Source organism: Nipponia nippon, unplaced genomic scaffold, assembly GCF_047370975.1.
Source record: "Nipponia nippon isolate SJK-2023a ecotype South Korea unplaced genomic scaffold, ASM4737097v1 scaffold_3, whole genome shotgun sequence".
In the NCBI taxonomy this organism is placed as follows: domain Eukaryota; kingdom Metazoa; phylum Chordata; class Aves; order Pelecaniformes; family Threskiornithidae; genus Nipponia; species Nipponia nippon.
In genome coordinates this window covers 78746550-78762858 of record NW_028262347.1, presented here as the reverse complement: position 1 = coordinate 78762858, position 16309 = coordinate 78746550, and the positions used below count along the sequence as shown (strand labels likewise).

The 16309-nt window shown below is 36.8% G+C and overlaps 1 protein-coding gene across 1 annotated transcript in view; it reads left to right on the top strand.

The window, feature by feature from the left end:
• The window catches only part of SMC1B (structural maintenance of chromosomes 1B), a 40724-nt gene that overhangs the window by 17702 nt on the left and 6713 nt on the right, over positions 1-16309 (top strand). Inside the window, exons 11-21 of the mRNA XM_087766878.1 lie at positions 723-902; positions 1922-2068; positions 2689-2826; positions 3309-3425; positions 6492-6598; positions 8270-8411; positions 10451-10596; positions 11842-11995; positions 13441-13539; positions 14425-14581; positions 15323-15477. Coding sequence (XP_087623004.1) covers positions 723-902; positions 1922-2068; positions 2689-2826; positions 3309-3425; positions 6492-6598; positions 8270-8411; positions 10451-10596; positions 11842-11995; positions 13441-13539; positions 14425-14581; positions 15323-15477 — 1542 coding nt within the window. The remainder of the gene's footprint in view (positions 1-722; positions 903-1921; positions 2069-2688; positions 2827-3308; positions 3426-6491; positions 6599-8269; positions 8412-10450; positions 10597-11841; positions 11996-13440; positions 13540-14424; positions 14582-15322; positions 15478-16309) is intronic.

Sequence of the window (16309 nt, the reverse complement as noted above, 5' to 3'; positions counted from 1 at the left end):
GCTTCTCTGTTACTTGGGTGAGGAAGTTGTCATCAATGCTTTCCAGGAACCACCTGGATTGCTTATGCCCTGCTGTGTTGTCCCTGTAGCAGATATCGGGGTGGTTCAGGTCCCCCATGAGGACCAGGGCCTGTGAATGTGATGCTGCTTTTAGCTGTTTGTAGAAGGCCTCATCCACCACTTCTTCCTGGTCAGGCGGCCTGTAGCAGGCACCCACTACAATATTACCTGTACCAGTTCTCTCTTCAGCCTTTACCCATGAGCTCTCAGTTGGCTCACCATCCTTACTCAGGCAGAGCTCTGTGCATTCCAGCTGTTCCCTCACATACAGGGCAACTCCACCTCCTTGTCTTCCCAGCCTGTCCTTCCTAAAAAGCCTCTATCCCTCCATTGCAGCACTCCAGTTGTGGGAGCTATCCCACCATGTTTCCCTGATCCCAAGAAGATGGTAGCCCTGCAACTGCACACAGATCTTGAACTCATCTTGTTTATTCCCCATGCTACATGCATTAGTGTACTTGCATTTCATGCACAGTGAAATAGGTTACACAGATTCAAGGACTATAGTATACACAGAATAAGAAAACCAGATCTGTTTCTAGTCTTAGAGTGACTGAGACCCCCATTCTGTTGATCTGTACACCCTGTCCCCAGACCACTCAGATTTGGACATACTTTGCTATTACAACATGGGTTCTGAACACCACTTATTTGCTTTACAGGTTAAACCAATCAACGAAAAGTTAAGAGAGATAAAAGGAGCTAAAATGATGGTGGATATTGTACAAACTCCATTTGCTCCACTGAAAAAAGTGATTCAGTTTGTGAGTGGGAATGGCTTGGTCTGTGAAACAGTTAAAGAAGCAAAACAAATAGCATTTGATGGACCAGTGAGGTTGAAAGTAAGAAGCTGAGTTTTGTTGCATATGTTTTTCATTGCAGTTATGTATTTGATGCCATTTAAGTAATTCTTCTATAAACATTGCAGATAAACACAGAATGGTACTGCACTGTCTAGTCTATTCCCACATAAATAAACCCCCAGATATTTCACATGGTGATGTTTTCCCCTGTATGGTAGTACGTTTAAATGATTTCTTGGGAAAAGGAGGAAAATTGGAGGATAGTTAGTGTCCAAATATGTTTCTAGGTATGGTCCTCATGATGAAAAGGAGGATGAGGAAGGAGGGATAATCCTGTTCTTAAAACTGTATGATTTAAAAATACAAACTTTATCTTGCTAGTTTTTTTATGAAGAAATGCTTCCAAAAATTCTTTACAACTGGGAGATTCTGTCAGATATTTTAGATGTAGACTGTATTGAGGACTGGAAGCTTCTCTGTCTCTTCCTGCAGTTCTTTCTTCTTATCCATACCTCTGTTGCTGTAGATAGTCTGTGGAGCCCTGTTATGCACTTACTAAACCTTTTAAAATCTTGATTAAAACAGCTTTAAGTTGAAAGTGAGTGTGAAATCATGTTTACTTGGAATCAAGTCACAAAAACACCCATGTTCTTTACTAAAATTTACACTTTCTGTTTACAAATGAGCTGTTCTCCTTTGCTCCATTATCACATTGCTTGGTTTGCTCTACTGAGCCAGACATGGCTTTCTAAGTTGCCAGGGTATTCACAAATGTCTCATATTCATTTCCTAAGTACAAGGAAATTATACAATTTCATTTCCTTTTCTGATCAGTTGAAATAATACCAAAACGTGACTAATGCCAAGAAACAACAGACTTTTTTTGTGGCTTCATGTATCTTGTATTAGCAGGTTTGGAACAGAAAAAAAAAAACGGAGTCCAACTAAAATGTGGTTGTTGCTTGTCTAACTACCATATCTTGGTGCACTAGTTCATGGGATATTTTGGCTGCTTTGTGTTCAGATTTATTTGGTTTTAATTTTTTTTTTTCTTCCAGACAGTGGCTCTTGATGGAACTTTATTTTTGAAATCTGGAGTGATTTCTGGAGGATCAAGTGATTTAAGATTTAAAGCTAGATGTTGGGATGATAAAGAAATGAATAAAATGAAAGAAAGAAGAGATAGCTTGATTAATGAGTTAAAGGTAGGTCTCTTAAAAAGCACTTAACTGCTAAAGGCATAAAGGAGTAACAGTTGTGTCTAATTCAGCTATGGGAAGATAATTTTCCAAAAAGGTGATTTTCAAAACTTCTAGAGGATGCAGGCAGAACATAGTAGCTGTTTATCCTCTTCTAGTTAATAATAATCAACTGTGGGTCTCTGTCTTTAGCTGGTGGGTTGGTTCATGTGTCACAGAGGTGGAAAACCTGGACAGCACTGTTGATACAAGTTCCTTCAAGGAAAAAAGAGCTGTGGTTCAAAGTACCTGAAGACTTTTAGTGAAAAAGATGATATGTTCTGTCAAGATGAAAATATTTGCACGGACCAAAACCTGTCAGTGTAAAATGATTTGTCATACCTAGTTATTTTGCAAGAGGGATAGAGTAGGAACTTAGGAATTTGTAAGCATATGCTTTCTTTTGAGAAATAAATCTGTTACAAAATTACTATTGAATGCGACCAATGCTATCAGCATTTACCTTGAATGGGGCCTATGTCAGTGAGGCTAGCTTTATGTAGTGTGTAAATCTGAAAAATGAGTAATTTCCAAATAATTCACCTTTTGTTTAAAATGCTTTTTCTCCCATCGTAATATTTTTCTAGGCTTTAATGAAGGTCAAACGTAAGGAGACTGACTTGAAGCAGTTGCATGCTCAGTGCCACGGAATTCAGACACGACTTAAATATTCACAGAGTGAATTAGAGCTTATTAAAAAGAAACATCTCGCTAATCTCTACACGGTATAGTACTAAGCCTTTATAATTTTCATGTTTAATAACTGTATTTTTTTACCTAAGCTGCAAATACCAGTGAAGTAAATACCACTTCCTTATGTAGCTTTATTTAATGCAGTTTAAGTTTTACATACAGTAATAAAATATAAAAAACAAGATTAAAAAGTAATTTACATGAGGCTTTTTCTATTTTAGGTTTTAAATTTGAATTTCTGGTAAGCTTGGTTTATCATTTAGTAACCTTCAGAAGTCTGTAAGTCAAAATGCACTTTAAATGATACTTAGGTAATTTGCTTTTCTGCTCATTAAAACTGTAATCATCGCATACAAATTGGCAATAATAGTGCGTAAGTGGCATTTGAGAAGAAAATATTTAATGTTTTTAATCAGAAAAATACAGGTTAATCTGGAACAGAGCTGTCTCCTAATTTCTAGAAAGTTGACCATCCTATTAAGAAAAATCACTCGCTCTCTCTCTTTCTATCTAGGAAAAATCAAAACTGGAAAGTGAACTGGTAAATATTGAGTCTCAGCATGATATGCTGAATGAAGGAGTAGCACAAAGAAAAGAAAAAATAGAAGAATTTCAGAAAAAAATTAATGAGGTAATGCCTTCTGTCATAGTCATGACAGCTTATGCTCTTACACTACAGAAACTTCTTTCTGTTCCTGCTGACCTTTAGAAATCGGAGAACTTTTAACTTTGTAAACTGCTTTGTTGACAAGGATTATAAGTTACTCCAGCAATCTTCCTACATTCTCTACCTTTCGTACCAAGGTAACTGTGAACAGAAAAGCCATTGGATGTTAGCATATATGTATCATAGCTTTGCAAATCAGTTTCCTTAAAATCAAAATACTGTGACTTCTATGTGCCAAACACAAACCCAACCAACCAAATCCATCTACTTCTTAATGTTAGATGAAGCTTTGCTTAATATATACACTATAATTTCATTTGACATAGGAGAAAATTTTTGAGTTTGAAGAAGATGGATTGTTTTTTCCCCACCTTTTCCTGCTCTGCTAATAAATATGGTTTACTCTTCGAAGTATTGAGCAGGGACAGTCCATCAAAGTTCACAGCTTTAGAGCTCTAAGTGCAAACTTTCACTGTAGATCAAATCCCAGAAAAATACTCTGTAGGTCTTTCCTGGCCTGAGGGTAGAATTTGTTAAATCCCAGCTTATTCTTTCTCAGACTCTGATATCCAGGTTCTTTGTAAGAAACTGTAGTTACAGGATCTCTCCTTTTTTTTGGAGAGATAATTTTGTAGTGTGACTGCATGACTAGACTGTAATTTTCTTTTGGCGTGAAGTCTTCCTGGCCAATATGGATCTGTGACAGTGTGTACGTACACTAAACTCTACATGCACCCACAAGATTTGCAGGTCTCTCAGTCATCAGTGCAGCCACTAGGTAGACAGTCTCTGCGTGGGTGACAATCCTTCTGAAAATCATTCTCATTGCAGTCATAGCAGGACCCATTCAGTGTCTACGTGGAAACGTTCTATCAATATCTTTTCATTGGGAGAAGAGAAGATCCACCACTTTTGCAACCCACAGGCAGAACAGATTAGGCATGCTCATGCTGTTAGGAAGAGAGCTCTGTATTGGTTTTCTAGAGCTGAGAACACTTCTCAGCACTGCTGGAGTGCTTTGTTCTGAACTCTACAGGTGTCATGTCTACATCATGACCTGTTACACCACTATATACTAAAATAGATAAAGAGCATCATAGTGTGAAGACTCCTTTCTCTTCTTGGAAGTAGCCAATATCTGTGCTTTGTTTTCTGTGCACTCTAACTACCTCGGGAGAATGGTTGAGGTATGCATGATGATCATCAGCAAATTCCTCATTCCACTGTTTTGGGGTTTTTTTTTTGTTTGGTTGGTTGGGTTTTTTGTTAGGGGGGTGAGGAGGTGTTTTGGGTTTGGGGTTTTTTAAATGTTGTGGTTTTGGGCTTTGTTTTGATTTTTGGTTTTGTTTTTAAGACTATTGTATGCCTACATTCATTTTGAGTCCAATTCATGGAAGATGGAGCTAGCTTGTGATCTAACTGAGTCTTTGCTCTCCCTGTTTTTTGAGGGGTAGCTGATGCAGAGCTTAGGGACCTTGTGCTATCCCCACCTGTCCAAAGTCATTATCTGTTACGGTACTAAACAGCTTTTGTCATTAGAACCTGCTCCTTTCTGCTTTTTATCAGCAACAGGAAAAGTTCTCTATGATATGTGATCCAACAGTTAAGCCTCCCAGCTGTTTTTTCTGTAGACTGTTCTGCCATCTCATACCTCATTTTCCTTATCATTTTCCCATCTTCAGATGGTCCCCAGAACAGTTCATACAGACAGCTTACAAATTCAAAAGCGTGGTTATCACGAAGAGACTGAAGGCATTCAGTGAGGCAAATAGCAGTAAAGCTTAATCTGGTACCAAGAGGGGTTTCATACTGTGTTCTACTACAGCAGACAATAACGCTGGCCTCCGTGAAATAAGTACTTCATCTGTACTTCTGTCTGGAAGCTGCCTTGTTCCTACTCTTGCCAAACAAAGGAATCTGGTACAAACTATGGAAAAGTGGTGCTGCAGTTTTATCTGGAAAATTCACAGCCCTGCACCTAGATGCCTGTGTAAATGTAGATTCTCAGAGAAAGAGAGATTCCTCACCGCTGTCTGGAGTTAACTTGAGGTGTATAGTACATGTGTAACTTAGTTCCTGGCCTCTGACCCATTCTCATCAGTCTTTCTTGGATTAATCTATGACTGGAATTCTGCATGTAAAAAGAAGTCAAAACTGCTGCATGTTCTCTCTCTTACTTGTGGTGCAAGCATGAGGGAGTGCAGATGTGTGTCATTGATCATTAGGCTGTAAGAATCCCAGATCCAGGGAACTTTTCCGAAGAATAGTGTTACTTGAATAGTATAACTTGATTTGATGTAGTAGTTGATATCTGGTTAAACAAGCCTGCATACCAAAACAATATAAACAATACTGGGTTTTGATCTGTAAAGTTTTCTTAAGATTTTGTTCAGTCCATTGGGTTTCCTTTTAAATGCTGTAGGCTGTTGCTATTTCTTTGTTCAGTCCTGCCATATGCACTGTACCTATTTGCCTGCTTAAATTTTTCATTACAATTTTAGGACTGTTTTTGGCTTTTTTTAGTATATACTGTATAATTAGGAAATGAGAGATTCTATAGCATGTTTTTGCTGTGGCTTTGCTATAAATGGAACATAGCAATTAATATTTATGGATCACTTGAAAGGATTAAAATGAAGAACGAGCTACACCAAGATATCGGGTGTATCTGATTAGTGTCTTGTGTACCATTCAGCTTTCTCTTCTTCAGTTGACTGGGAACCACAGACAGAACCAGGGAAGTTGGTTACATGGTGATGACTTAAATTGTCTTTGGAATGACCAGGTGCTGTCAGTAAGAGCTTAGATAAGAGTTACCTTTTGCAGACCATATGCCTTGTATCTGGCATTTGTACTGTAACTGTTATTTGAAAATGTCAAGTACAGATTACTACTCAGTAGTTCAGTTTGCTGTTGCTTAAAGTACCTTGAAAATCCAGCATGTAGCATGAAGTGATCATCTAAATGTTTTACTTCTGTGAGTGCCAAAATAGGATAAACGTTTTTTGTTCCATTTCTCTTCATTCAAAGGCTGAAGATGCTGTTTTCAAGGAATTCTGTGAAGAAATTGGTATAGAAAATATTCGTGTGTATGAACAAGAACATGTGAGACAACAAGAGGAGATTGATAAGAGAAGGTGGTATTTGTAATTGAAATGTAAAAAAGTGGTTTGTATTAGATTGGGCACAATGATAAATGAGTAACTCCATCACAGGAAATAGCACAAAAACCTAGAAGACTGTAAAATGTTATGTTATTGCAAAGGTTAGTTGGCAGTTGCACTGCTATGGTTTGGGTTTATGGGACAGTTATAGTCAGTGACATTTTGCTACAAACTTGAAAGGTAATATTTACTATTTTGGTAGCACTAGTGTAGAAAAAGCAAAGAATAGTTTTCCAAAATCCACATTGAAAAATGGCTGTATCACAAATTGAGGATGACATGGAGGCTCACTTATGTATCAAAGATCTTAAAGGAGAACTGGGTGTAAGATGTGGTGATTTGGTATAGGAACATACTATTAAGGAAAACAGGATCTTAATTTTCTCACAGGCCACCTCAACTGGTATTCCCCTCAAACAGGCACGTCACAGGACGACAAATTTATATTTAAAGAATGTGTACGTTAAAATGAACTGTCTGCTTGTACTACAGGCGTTTCCTGACATGATTTACAGAAAATACACCTTTTTCTACATGACCAGTGTAATGGCTAGCACTGAACTCCGTTTGCTTTTCAGCTGTCTCTTCAGCTGCTAAGAGACTCTCTGGCTGGTTTTCAGAAACTGGTCCAAATGTATGTTTTCAGCTAGGGCTGCAGTGAGGTAGTAGTGCAGTGCATTCACTTGCAGTTAAAGCACCTGCTGGCTAAAGTGATTTGATCATTTATTTATGTTTGCAAGAACTGAAGTCTGGTGAAGTGTAAGAAGTTAGTAATAGAACAGTGAAAAGAGGAGCTTTTTGCGTGACTTTGTATTACACTGCACATACAGCCTTGGCCTTGCTTGTGCCCTAACTTGCTATCATTAGTCCTGTAAGCCTGTGTGATGGTGCCTTCTTGCCCAGGTCTAAAGAGCCTGTAGCTGGTGCCGTGCCAACCCTTTTGCCTGAACAACAGGTGCAGCACTAGTAGTAAATCATTTGGGAAGCTCAAAGCTCAGAGCAGACAGTAACAGCGGAGAGGAGACCTTTCTGTAAACAGCCGCTTAGTTTTACTTCAGTCCTTTCTTACAGCAGCATGTGAAGAAGTTTCTGCCATTGTACCCCTATAAACAAACACAGATCTCAATTCAGAGATGATAAGCAAGGCTGAATATGGCTTAAAAAGCTCTGGTCTCATGCTTCTTAATTGCCATCTCCCACCCGAGATAGGTTCCTTCTAATATTCAGATAAACATACATGCCAGCTGACTAGGAGGCTTGCGGAGGCTGAGCAAAGAGCACAGGCGTTGGATAAATACACAGCATCAGTGTAGCTTTTGCCCAGCTCGTATCTGCATCATTTACAGGTATATCATTCATATTGAGATACTCGAACTTCTAGTGTTACTTTCCATATTGAATGTGGCCATACTGTATATTGTATTTTTTTAACTATTATTACTGTATTTTTGTAACTTCCAGTATATCCATAGGATGTGGTGTAGTGGAATCGATGATCCAAATGTATGCAAATTTTTACGTTCACGTAGAGATATTAAAATGCTATCTAAATAGTCAAAGTGAAAATGTATCTCGTAATAACTTAAAATCACAGTTACTAGCCTGCTTTGTAAGCGTTGGTTTGAAATACTGTACTTTCACTAGACTGGAGTTTGAAAATCAGAAGACAAGACTAAACATTCAGCTAGAATATAATCGTGATCATCTACAAAAATTAACAAATGCAGTCAGCAAGTTGAGGGAGACCATTCATAAAGATGAAGCTGAGATTACTGGGCTACAGAAGGTAACTGTAAAGTCTATATATCTATATCTATATATCTCTTTACATATATCTCTGGGACTGAGAGGAAAGAATGCATTGAATTACAGTTTTGAATAAACGTAGTTGATGCTGTTGAGTAATTCTTTGAGGCCTTAGTTGAGTGCTAACTTGTAAATGTTAAAAAAATGCAGTTGCATATTGTCATTTTAACCTTGGAATAACCTGCCATATTAGGGTACTTATTAAAAATAAGCTTACTAAAAATTAAAGTTGGGTTTACTGTATGTACAGTGTTATATTGTGTTTACTTTCTATGAAAAGGCAGCATGACTACAGATAAAAATAGTAGCATGTGGCTGAGATTCTTTAGAAGATTTTATGAGTAATAGTAAACAACTCTGGTGCTTGGCATCTTTAAGGTGCTTCACAGCCACTAAGAGACTTAAAATAACTCTATGAAAACTAATTTAGGTTTTTAGTTGAAGTAATGTGTATGGATTCCTCCTTCATAGTGTTTTTCATTCATAAGTAATTTTTTGTTGTGTTAACGTTGCTTGTTAAATAAACTATGCTTGTGGTGCACTGGAAAGTGAAGGAGAAAGTGCTTTGAATAAAAAACAAAAGTGAAATGTGAAACTGCCCCCCAAGAGGGCAAAAAACCCCCACATGCATCATTTGAACTCTATATTTTAACATTAGAAAACACGTATTTCTGATACTGAGGAAAAACAATAGACCCTTACTCAGTCATGCACAAAACCACGTCTGACTTCATGCCTGTGTGCATAATTCTTCTGAAATATGACTTTGAGCAAATTCAGGTATTTTTGTCCTAGAGAAAAATTTTTTTGTATAAAATTCTGAAGGTACTTTGTTCGGATACTGCAACAGCAGTAAGTCTCGATTAGGTTGCCATAATACTGGTCTCTTAAAGACTGTGTCTTCATGCATGTAGTTTTAGGTTTTTACTGTATTCTAGCACCTAATTTCTAGCAATTTAGCAGTGGTATGGGTTATATAAGGGAAGACTCTTCTAGAGTACCTCCACAGATTCTTTATTCTCTGTGGATTTCCTCAGGATTTATCTTTAATGAGCAGTACTTTTTAAAGGATTTCAGGTTACCTTTGTGTTATCCCAAAAGCAGGGTCGTTCGCCTGGTGTGCAGATGCCAATTAACACCCAGAGCAGAGGTATTTTATTTCATGTCTGTGCAGAGATGGGTGCTAGGTGGTAAATCCACAAAGCTGTCACACCTTCATACAAAACTGCAGCACATTTATCCTACTACATGATTAGTATAATCCCACCTAATTTTACACTTACTGGTTAGTGATTTCATACACTGTCGGTTTACTATATTAAAAGTAGCCTCGCTTGCTATGTAAATTAGCATGCATGCGCCTTTCAGGTGGCGGGGACAAGTCTTTTCGGTCCTGAATTTGAGTCATTCGTCATCAGCTCCCCTCGCCACATTTACCTTTCACCCAGTTACTGCAGTTTTATCACTTTTATGTTTTTCTGGCCACCGTCCAGTCTTTGGTGCCAAGATGTTCCCTTTTATCAGTCCGGTAGCTCTTCTTCAAGGGTATAGTCATTAGTTTTCCACGGTTCATTTATTAAACAAATACTCTTACATTTTTTTAGCTCCCTCCCAAATTCCTTTCCCAGAACACAGGTGTTTCGTAGTTTTGCTCAGTGGAAAATTTTCACTTTCTGCAGGATATCATTAGGTGTTGTAAATATGTTGTACAGCAGATGGGATCCTTCTTGCAGGGCTAAGAGACTAACTGAGGGAAAGGGAGTGGCTTACAGCTTACAAGGCATCCCAAGATCCCTGCCTTGTTTGATGGCTTTATATTTTAGTCCAGTACAGTCACAAAACATCTGGATCTTCCCATGTCTAAGACAGGCTGTTTTCCCAGTGCCTTTCAGATTTTGTGCTATAACATATTTGAATGTATTGTAACAGGTGTAAACTTTAACTCTTTCTTTTTGTATAACAAAGGTTCCATGTCAAGATTTTTGGTGAGACTTTAAAAATGTGAATATTTCTATGCAGGAGGAGGAAAAGCTTCTAAAAAACGTGAATGAAATTGTGGAGGAGCAGCAACATCTTAAGGATAGATTAAGTGCTCATAAATCTGAGGTTATAAAAACCCAAAATGAAGTTGAAGAGTTTAGAAAGACGTTGTTAACTCTTAATAGGTAATTACTAATTGTACTATTGGGAAAATTATTCATGTGATAATATTTAGAAGAGTGTTAGTGATCAGATGTTTGAATTTCTCTTGTTCTGTTTTCTTGTGAAAGATTCATTAGACGTGGTAATTTTCATTTACAGTATGCATTAGTTTAAAAGTGTTTTTAATTCACTATATGGTTCCCACAAGTAATGTGAACAAGATTATTTCATGAGAGCCATCCTGTAAGCCATATAGAATAACATTATCTACCTAGTGTTAGGTCTCATTGTGATTTCTGATAAATATATAGTGACTTCTGATAAGTCTGTATTAGCTTATGACTTGATTGGGGGAGCATATTAAGTTTGCTGGTAGTTTCATATTTTTGTTTGAGTTGTACAGTTGGTTCCATTAATGAGAATTTTTTTTTTTCCTATTTCAGTGTTTTTATTTTCTCCAGGCTTTTCAAGTGTTAGATACCTTAAACACATATTAATTTTAGGTTACTAGTTTGTCCTTACTGCTCTTTTAAATCAACTGCTTTAAGGACAGTTTATACTTCAGTTTTCTTATGCTTGCTTATTATTGATGTGTTTAATGTCTCTTAATCAGGAGTCTTAAACTTTATGTTTAAAAAACCTGACATGTTGGCACAGTATGGCTAGGTAAACTTCTGGAATTTTATATAAACTCATAGATTGCATGCCTAGTAATTCATTTGATAGCGTGTAATTTTAACAATATAAAGCTGTTATGTCTCTTCCTTATTTAGCAACCTGATGCTATCAAAGGAATTCGTTGGAAAGAGTCAAGGTGTATATCAAGTAGAGTAATAATAGAAGATACTTGATTGTATTTTGAAAGGATCAAATCTCCATATATGTTCAGCAGAGCTGAACAGAACAGAGTTTAGTTGTAGTTAGCAGGTTCAAATATCCACCTTTCCTATAGTGTGAATTTGTCAATATACTGAAACTATGTCCATGCTACTAGCGTTTACCTTGCAATGGAGTTAAGAGTTAATACAGAACAGCAGTGTTAGCTTGTGTTCTAGAATAGCATGTGGTTCTGAGCACCCTGTTGAGTAATTTGGGAGAATGAAGGGGATGGAAGAAGTGAAGTACCATTTTCCTTTATGTTTGATGGGGATTACAGAGGAAAAAGCCCTCTTTGTGCCTGGTAACTGTTTTTCATGCTGTATGGCAGTGGATGTTATTGGCAGCAATGCTTCTGCTCTTCAGTTGTTTTGTGCCTTTTGTGTATGTAGGGAAGCTACAAAATTACAAAAGGAAGCTACAGCGATAGAAACCTCTCTGGAAGAGAAAAGATTAAGACGACATAATATGCTTCTCGAATGCAAGGTGCAGGACTTGAAAATAAAGCTCCTGTCTGGATCACTGGATGACATCAGTGAAGTAGAGGTACTTAAAATGTTTACAGACAATGGATATCAGGGAGGAGCAATTATTCAATTAGTCTTGAATTTAAAGATATTTATCTTTTCCTTACAGGACTGTTTGTCTTACATAGTAATGTTATAATAAATATATTGATTTCGTGCTATTGGGCCTCATCCATTCAAGAGAAGGATTTTTGTTTGTTTTTGTAGACAGAAATATTGTTTGCAGGTATTTTTGCATGTGCTTGAAATGTATTCCTGTGAAATATGTAAAATCACTGTGGAACAAGAAAATTGGTATGAAGGAGTATTCTAGATATACATATGTAAGAGGACACACAGGGGTCAATTCAGAAATGTAAATAAATATGGCATGTACATGGATTGAGATAATATTTGGTTAATCATCCATAATACAAATGCTGTCTAAAATTATCCTTTTGTCTTCAGTAGATGTAGATATTCACAGAAATCAGGGATAGGCTAAAACAGAGAAGTACTCCTGCAATCAGAGGATTGACCCTCATTATTCTTCTCAGTCTTCCCTCTTTTTTCCAGCATTTTTTTTGTAAGGAGAAATTAAACTTTCTCCACTCTTTTAAAAGAAAAGAGCTATGGGTTTTGAAGGACTTGTTACAAGTCTGTGAACTTGGAAGGAGTTTTGTTGAACCCATTCCTTAGAAAAGTACTTTTGCTGGAGGATAGGTAGGAATGAGTGGGTCAGAAGACAAAATGAAGGCAGTGAGGTGGGCAGTCATTGAAAGGAAAGGACATGAACTGCTGATCATCAGAGTATGTAGGCAGCTCAGCTCTTGCTGTTTATGAATAAGGAAGAGATGAAACCAAGGAGGTGGGCAGTAGGAATAACAACTTAGATTCCCAATTAATATCTCTGAGAAGACCAATAAGATTTGGTTCTGAGAAAGAATCTTGGTGGGAAAGGGACTGATAACGACATGCAGCACATGTTTCATTCAAGGGAAAGTAGCTGTTTGAAATCCAGGCTTACAGTGTCCAGAAGATATCCTGCTTATGCTGTACAGAACTGAAGCTACTCATTTCTTCTGAGGCCAACTGCATGGAAGAAACGCCTCGACTTAACACACTTCAGAGCCTTTCCTTGAAAGGGGATTGAAATATCATGGAAACGTAAATCTTTCCAATCAGGAGATTTACAGTACGCACATTGTTGTAAATATATTACAAATAAATTACTGCTACTTTCATCTTAGCTTCAAACTGAAATTAGCAGATGTTTTCATCTTCATTTAAAAGGTGCGGTTTTTAATTAGACTCATAAGATCTTAACTAACCGTTAATTCCATTTTGGCTAGGGGAGGCGCTATGGAATAAGTTTTACCTCGTACCGTGTTACCATTGTCTCCTCATTTTATAGCCTTTTAATGTAGTAACAGTTTAAAAGTTAACTGTCATATTTCTGAACTGGAATGTCCTTCATACTTATAGCTAGGAACTGAAACAGAAGGCACTCAGACTACATCAGGTATCTATGAAAGGGAAGAGGCAATTCAGATAGACTACAGCAGCCTAGCAGAAGACCTGAAGGTAACCTTTTTTGTTTGAAATTATTAGAGATTGAGTTTTTTATTTTTATTTAAAATATTTTATTTGTTGAAATTATTTATTCTTCACCCTAGTCTTTAAATGAAACTTACTAGAAACACTGTTCAGCTTAAGTGCATGTGTGTGTGTGTTTTGGTTTTACAATCATATGTAGCACTAATGTATGGAATTTCTGGATAGGTCAATTTCTTGTATAACTAAATTTAATTTAAAGCTTACCTAAACCATAAAAATAGAATGGAGAAATAGTAAATATAACTGTTTTTTCCTTTAAGTTCCAACACTATAGGTTGTGACTGAAAACTAGAAAAAATGGTTGGCTGCCAGGGGAGTTGTACGACCTTCTCTCTGTAGTATTTTCAGAGACTGAGACTTACCGTACTTCCCTCTGTAACAGTCCATTAGGTCATGTTTTCTCAGCAGTGTTTTGTAATTTTGTTTTTCCCATTTTAGTCATAAGGAAAATAATTAAATGTCAGAGGCTAGGTACAGAGCAAGGGACGAATCTGTCATCACTGGAAGTTCTCGAAGAATTCATCAAGAACCTGTCTTCAAAGGTTTTCTGAACAAATCAAGTAGTGAAGCCACCTGCTCCTCCTCCTGGATTGTATTTTAATCCAGACTTGTACGCTGAAGGGAATTTGTTGTCTGTTTTTAAAGGTCTTGTGGAACAATGCTTAGGACCTAGTAAATTTATTCTGGGAACTAAGGCTCTGAGTGGAGTTTTTTGTTTTGTTGCGTTTCCAGTTAAAGCTATTAGATGAGTGGGGTACTTCTTCCAGAAAGCATGAGTGCTTGCTGTATATGTTGAAATGTCTTGGCCTAAAAGCAAATTTTATGGCTGTAGTATTTTTATTTTTTCCTTAGGACTTAGAGTCTGATAAAGATGTAGAGGATCATCTGAGCCAGATGCAGCAGGAAATAAAATCTAAAGAGAGTACTTTAATGAAGACAGCTGCTCCAAACCTGAGAGCAGTAGAGAAATTACAGATAGCTCGAGACAAGTTCCAAGAATCAACAGATGGTAACACTGAGTCTTTCATACTAATCTCTTTTGTGACTGTGAGAGTTTTCACCCTAATTGAAATTCCTCATTCTGACGTTGGTCCTGCTGGCTTTGCTTCTTTCAGATATTAAGGTGTTTTTTGTGCTCAAGTGTTTATCCTCAGTTGTCTTTTTAATTCTATGTAAACAATTTATTAACATATACTTTACTCTGCAGTAGTTTATTGAAATACAGTTTGAAGATTGAAAAGATACTTGCTGGCCAAACGGCATCATAAAATATTTTTACTTATTTTCTAAAAATTACTGACTTTAATCATGAAATCCTTTAAATTTTTCTTAAATAATGGAAGGAACAGATATATGTTATCCAGAACTCAGACGTGAGCATGACTGCAAAATTATTGGTATCCTCAAAGAGCATTGCAGACATTAACATATTAAGAAAACCAAGGACAAGTAAATGCTGGTGCTGCTTAAGGCTACCCAGCTTACAGAAGGAACTGGGAGAAGAATTTTGTTCATTGCTCCAAGCGAATGTGGCATGGAGCAGATTGAATACATCCCAACTTTTCAGGTTTTGGGGCCTCCATTTGAAATCTGGAAGGAAACTCATAATATTGGTATGCACCTTGTATGTGCATTAGAACCTTTTTCTGCAATATTTTCCTTGATGCTTGTTATGGTACACGATACATATTTGTTCTGTGTTTTTGCTTAGAGGCTTATTATGGAGTAATTTCAGTAATTTTTTTCATAGCTTTTGAGACCAGCAGAAAGGAGGCCAGAACATGCAAGCAAGAATTTGAACAGGTGAAAAAAAGGAGATACGAGCTTTTTAGCCGGTGCTTTGAGCATGCCTCCATAGCTATTGATCAGATCTACAAGAAACTTTGCAGAAACAGTAGTGCTCAGGTGTGTCATGTTCTTAGGTACTTGGCTTAAAAGGCCTACTTGGTGCTTTGTTATCTAGAATGAGAGAACTTAGTAGCACTTTTATTTTCCAAAGACAGTTTCAGTCCTGAAGAAGAAAATTACACAAATAATAAAAGACTTCAGAATTTTAGGGTCGGAGGAGGAATAGGTAATATGCCAAAGCATGCTTGACATTAGACAGAGAAATGCAATCTAAAGTGTTAACAAATTTGGGAACTGTTCAGTGTGGGTTAGTTTCACTCTTTGTATTTAGCAGACTTGTAAATTATCATGACACAAATGTGAAATATATTCGAGTACTTCATTTCAAAGTAACATTGATTTACAGATCCAGTGATACCAATAATAAGTAATTAAAAACACTTAATCATTAGTATAGATAAAACTAAAATTCATAAATCACTATTTCAATGCTAGTGTTTTGTATGAGATTTTGAAGCTCCTTATACCCTACTTTAAGTATTTATAAAAGATAGACTTAATATGTTTGCAACTTTTAAGAAACCTGTAGAAAAATCATGTCACAATTGTATTAATCTTTGCTGGTGTTCCGGTATTAATGCCAAAAGTAAAGAGGAAACTCCCAAATACTTTGGTTACCTCAAATTCTGTAGACGGTTAAATGTTTAAAGGGCTCAGGCTTGAACTCTTGTCTGTCTTAAACTGATTTTGTGTTTTCCCTTGGAGTCAGATATTCAGTGAACACCTTAAATATCTTTAAATATATCCTTTCTGCTTCTAGGTTGGACAGGATATTAAAGCATTTCTTTCTTCATGATTACTGGTCACGTACCTTCTGCCCTAGACTAAA